General features: G+C 43.2%; 1 protein-coding gene across 2 annotated transcripts in view; it reads right to left on the reverse strand.

Annotated features, from left to right (window-relative positions):
• WFS1 (wolframin ER transmembrane glycoprotein) overlaps positions 1–5,594 on the reverse strand; it is a 33,195-nt gene extending 27,601 nt beyond the window's left edge. The window contains exons 1-2 of one of the 2 annotated variants that reach the window (XM_063157595.1): positions 5,481–5,594; positions 3,516–3,707 (exon numbers count right to left, since the gene is read on the reverse strand). In XM_063157595.1, coding sequence (XP_063013665.1) covers positions 3,516–3,702 — 187 coding nt within the window. In that variant the 5' untranslated portion in view covers positions 3,703–3,707; positions 5,481–5,594. The remainder of the gene's footprint in view (positions 1–3,515; positions 3,708–5,480) is intronic. The other variant, XM_063157596.1, reaches the window with a different exon arrangement.
• Between the last annotated feature and the right edge of the window lie 406 nt (positions 5,595–6,000).

Genomic DNA, 6,000 nt, shown 5'->3' on the forward strand with positions numbered 1-6,000 from the left:
TGATTGTTTTTTTTCATTAAATCCAGATTCAATTTGCTCCATAAATTCTCAAAACACTATTATCTCCCATTGTGAAAGAAATTATTTAAGGAATAACATAAACATTACCTAATGATACATTAGCAGAATAGAGACTGAAAAATTGCTAAGGAAAAAAATGGCAGTATAAGAGTTTGATCCAAAGGAAGTACCTGTTCTGCTGAGGATACTGTGTGTATTTAAGTGCTTTATTGACAGAAAGCCAAGGCATTCATTAATTTGTTGCATTACACTGCAAGATACGGATAATGCTGCAGGAATAGATGATGTCATGTGTGCTTCCAGGAAACAAATTACTTAACATTCACTTTGATGCTATAGCCTTAAACACAGAGTATATTAACAAAAACTGGAAGAATAATGACAGATCAGAAATACAGATATGGTGTCAAGAATATTACAAGAATTAGTAAAATGGTTGAGGTTAGAAAGGACCACTGGAAGTCACCTGTTGCAACCCCTCTGTTCATGCAGGTCCACCTAATTTGGCTGCCCAGGACAGTGTCCACATGGTTTTTGAATACCTCAATGGATGCAGACTCCATCACCTCTGGACAACCTATGCCAGTGCTCAGTCACCCGCACAGGAAAAACAAAGACAGTGTTTACTGATGGTAAAAGGGAACCTCCTGTCTGTGCCAGCTGTCTCTGATCTTTGTGTTGGAGACTTCTGGAAAGATCATGGCTCCATTCTTTTTGCACCCTACCTTCAGCTAGTTATGCACATTGATAGATCCCCCTGAGACTTCTCTCCCCCAGGCTGAATAGCCCCAGCTCTCTCAGCTGTCTCCCCCAGGAGAGATGCTGCAGCTCATTCACCATCTCCGAGGCCCTGTGCTGAACTCTCTCCATGTCTCTCTCCATGCACTGAGAAGTCCAGAACAGGATGAAGCACTCCAGTGCTGACTGGAGGGGAAGGATCTCCTTCCACCTGTTGGGCAATGTTTCAACTATTGCTGCCCAGTATACCAGTGACCTTCTGTGGGGGAAGGACACATGGGCATGTGGTAGATAGTCCTGAGCTGAAACTGCCCTTCCAAATAATTGAGATATACACAGTACATTTTCCCTTCTTAAACAGAAATTATAGCAGATTTATTAAAAACTACATAACTTAAATTTGTTACAGTAATTGAAATTTTGAGCAAGATATTTAAGTCATCATCAAAGAGGAGTGTTCTACATATTTAGCAATATTTGAGAGAGCTTTCTGTATATTAGTGTGCTGGTCTTTTCTGTCCTCTTCTTCATAATCATAGTGGCTATTGAAAATTACCCAACTTCTTAATCTTCTAAGAAAGAAGTCAGAGCGGCCCAGAGCATCTGGGCTGGAGCATATTTCCTTTCATACAACCAAGCACAACATGCCCTGGCTGAGAGTCCAAATCCTTCACTTTTCCTAGACCTGTGAGAAACTCAAATGTTATTTATCGTAAGGGCTCTGGTGATTCCAAGGAACACCTTCATGTCAGTTCAAATATTTTGAGAACTTCTGAAGTGCCAATGTTATGTTTGACATATCAGTCTATTTTGTATTTATTTTCATATATACATTTTTGAATTTGTGTTTTTATTTGCAGTTCTTTATAAATCAAGTCCTACTGAAATGCCCATTTTTAAGTTCTGATGACCAGAACTTCCTTTCTTTTAAAAAAGTTTTCAGTTCTAGAAACTGTTAGCACTATGACAAACAGCATAACTCTAAAACCATAAGCCATATAAGAAAATACTGTATTATATATTATTGAAGACATTTTCTATCTAAACTCACTAAAATCTTGGTTGTTAAGAGATTCCAACACAACACTATGGCAATGGTAGCTCATTCTGCTGCATTAAATACTTGAGTATATTAAGAAGGGTATGGGAAGGGCAATGACAGTGGCACCAGGCACCCATAATATTTTAATGGGAAGAGACTTAAAGCAATCAGGAATGAGTCAGAACTGAAAAGGAGAAATACATCAATGCTCAAAAGCCCTCTTTAATGAGCAGCATCTCTAATACAGTGCTGCATAGCTAGGGCTCATTAGCAAATACACAGGACTGTAAAGAGAACTAAGATAAAAATCAGTGTGATTTTAAAAGTCCAGCATTTGTGTAGAGTAAGAAAATATCCAAAATAAGAAAAGAATACCTGACAGAACCCATGTGCAAAATACCACTAGACAGATTGCGTTGATTTCCAGAATCTTGCATGAATGTGGACACCAACAACAGAAACCTATGTATTTCTTTTTCAAATCATACTGTAACTAAGGCCAAGATAAGTTCATACCATCTTCCTATTACAGCTACTATTCTTTCCTTGTTGAAGCATACTAAGAAACTAGAAAACTAAGAAAGAAAACATATATGTTAGCACTAACTCTAAATTAGCAACCACGTAGGTAATGTTAGAAGTCTTAAATCTCCATAATCTCTCAATTCTTTTACAAGTGGGCTAGATGACAAAATTGGTTCTGAATACTGACACAGGATAGAAAGTAGGATATCCAAAAAGAAATTCCCCTTCATTGGGAACAGGGAACCCAGAAGGTTCCAACAGTCAATTATGAATTAGATGCAAACAATAGATTTGCTGACACAGTCGTAATATTGGCCTGAATTACGTGCAAAGCTCAGCTGCATCTGGTATGTGCCATGCACAAAGTCACACATTTAAAAATTTTCAACTCTTGGATGCCTTACTGTCTTCAATAGAGAGACTTATATTTGTGAACATAAGGGCATGTACATAAGCAGCTTCACAATCAAAAGTCCAATTTTAAAGTTAAAGAGCAAGGGATGAGTTAGACCTTGAGCACAAGACCATCTTGCACAAGTTTTAGATTACAAACTGAATTAAAACTGGAACTCAGCAGGTGAATACAGGAGCCAGGTGGTTTTTGTTCTGCATTTTGCACAAGACCTTACTCTCATCCTATCAGTTTCCACAATCTTTGAAACTCAATAGTTTCACAGCAAGTGGGGGAAAAGAACCACATAATTCTGCCTTTCACAGTGTACCATGACTGTAAATCCAAATTCTTATCTTACTGCTAATATTAACTTCAATTTTGGCTTCATGTACCAATTTATTATTCCATCAGTCTACATTACAGTAGTATCTTATGCATTCACATTAGAATTCATATTAAAGGTACAGTTATAGTATGTGTTCTAACCAAACAAAGAAATTCAATTGAAACATTATAATGCTAAATTTAATTAAATCTCCCTGCCAATTTTTCGAATAAAGTTCTTTCCTATTGCTTTGTACAAACCTGAAAAATTAGATAGGAAAACTCAAAAATATGCACAAAGGAAGCTGAAGTAGAAAAGACTCTTCCACAACAACAGGTTAAAAGAAATTGAAGAAATTTATTTTCCTACTTTACAATGTCTTTAAACAGAGTTTGGAGTACATATACATGAAACATTGGGAGATTATTGTGTGTAAGCCCATTTTGCATAAGAATTGCTTTCATACTTACCCTTTTTTTCTGTTTTCTCCCTGCTACGGGAGTAGCCAGGAACTGAAGAAGCTGCAGAATCTCCTGAAGAGGTTCCAGGTCTCTGACTGTTCCCACTGTGGGCCACAGGAGCAGCATTTAGCTGGGACCTTCCAAGATGCTGCTGGGGCTGAGAGGGACTTGAGGTGGGATCAGGAACTGAATTCATTTTAGCTGCCAAAGAAGAAAATAATGAAAAGTTATCACAAAACTGTAAAACTGAGTGAATTTGTATTCATTTACAATTAATAAAAACTAGAAATCTGAATGTATTTGTGTAATTTAGGTAAACAAAAAGCCTAGAAAATGGCAGGAAGGCTCATAGGAACCTCAAGATTTATCTATACATTCTTCAGTAACTCCCAGCATGAGCAGCTATAGCTGAGTCTGATCACATATACAACATTGTGCCAGAACAGTGACTGCTTTTTTTCCTAACTAATAATAATAGGGTTACAAGTGTAAACAAATGCTAAAACTAATAATCAATCCTGTAAATGCTGCATATAAATTTCTTCTTTGAATTTAATGTTCTGCTTATATATGCCAGAAATAAAGACTAGCCCCAAACTTTTTAGGGACAAGCCTGTAATAATAAAAAAACTTTTATCAAAGGCCTGGTTAACTGTCATCACCTAATAAGGAGACAGAGAATCATGATAAGAAGGCAAAGCAGGAGGAGATGTAGAACTCTGCATGGGAAATAACCAAGGATGCTGTTTTAGCTTACTTTAAATACCTTTATGTCCCACTCAAAAAGAAAAATCATACATGGCAGGGAGGCAAAGGCCTTACACGAGACGGCCTTTTAACTATAAGTCCTCTCAAAAATAAGAGGGGATCTCTGCTCTATAGTAAAAAGTTCCCTAAATAAGTAAACTTGCATAAAAATGCCTACTGAAAGTTTGGCTTTCTCAAGACAAAAGTAGCAAGATATGCATGTACTACCACAGCGTAACACATAGCAATTCTTGCTCCTTAAGAACAACTTTCCTGAAGTTAAGTATTTGCAAGGAGCATTTTTCCTATTTCTGGCAGTAAACAATATTTTTTAATTCTGTATAAGCACAGAACTAATTCAGAAAACCAACCTAAAGTTGTCCTTGTAAAGATTAAAGTAGTATAGCCAAAACCACAGACACCACTTAAACAACAACTTTTTCCACTCAAAGGACGCAAAAATCACAACAGGGTGCTGAGTACTAACAATGTCTCCACTGCCAAACATACTACTTCTAATTTAACAACTTGGCTGCAAAAATTAGGCTGCCCAAAACCAGAAAATATTTTACTGATACAACTAAATGCCCTTGTGTATTATGTTTCTACATCAAGTTATAAATAAACCAACATAGTTCAGTTCAACCTTCAAACAGTCCTCGGAAAACACAGAGATTAAAATACCTTCCCGGTAAACTAGCACGAGTATTTTTAACCATTATACAATCACAAAAGTTACTGTGCCTCCAGTTTTAACTTGACCTTAGTGCTTTGTACGTGGGTCGGCGAGCGCGGCCAGGCCGCGCCCGAGGCGCCCCGCGGGGGATGCGCGGCTCGGACGGGTCCGGCTCCTTCCAGAGCGGGCAGCGCCGGCACAGCCTCCCCAGCACAGCCGTGAGCAGGAGCTCACCTCGCTGTCAGCCAGCTCGCAAAAACACTCCTGCCCCAAAAGTCACTCTGCGCTTGTCCTACAAAGGACGACACCAACTTTTCCTCCGGGCTGTTCACAAGCCAGCGGGCGCTGACTCCGCACCCACGTCGGTGACTCCGCACCCACCGCCGCCAGCCGCTCCCAGTCGGGAGCACCGGAGCTCGCTCGGCCTCGTTCCCCGGGGGTCCGCGAGTGCCCGGGCGGCCCTGCCTCTCCGGAAGGCCAGGGAGCCCCAGCGGGGGACCGAGGCCGGCAGCTCGGGCCGTCCTGCGCGGGGTCCCGCCCCAGACGCTCACCGAGCCCGGCGGGGCGAAGTCAGCACCGCGCACCCCCGACGACGAACCTGCCCGTAGCTCCGGAGGCGGCCGGACGCCGACTGGGGCTCCGCCGGCTGCCCGCAGCCCTGGGGGGCGGCGCTGCCCCGCCCATCGGCCGCGGCCTCCTCCCCTCTCCGCTGCCACTCACCGCCCTCCACCCGCGGGGAGGGCTCCGGCGAGGCCCCGCCGAGGCCGGGCGGGGCCGGCGGCAGGAGGCGGAGGCGATGGCGGCCGCGCAGGGCAGGCGGGGTGGAGCAGCGGGCGGTGACAGCGGGCGGGGGCTGACCGCCCGCACGGGGGGCCCAGGGGTGCCAGGGCGGGGCCGCTGCAAAATGGCGGTGCCGGGTGAGGCCGCAGCTGCGCTCCAGCGGTGCAGCGGCGGCAGGGTCGGTGTGACCCAGCCCGGGCTGAGGGTTCAGCTCCGCTCCAGCGGTGCAGCGGCCGCAGGGTCGGTGTGAGCCAGCCCGGGCTGAGGGTTCAGCTCCGCTCCAGCGGTGCA

This window comes from Melospiza melodia, chromosome 5 (assembly GCF_035770615.1).
Source record: "Melospiza melodia melodia isolate bMelMel2 chromosome 5, bMelMel2.pri, whole genome shotgun sequence".
NCBI lineage: Eukaryota > Metazoa > Chordata > Aves > Passeriformes > Passerellidae > Melospiza > Melospiza melodia.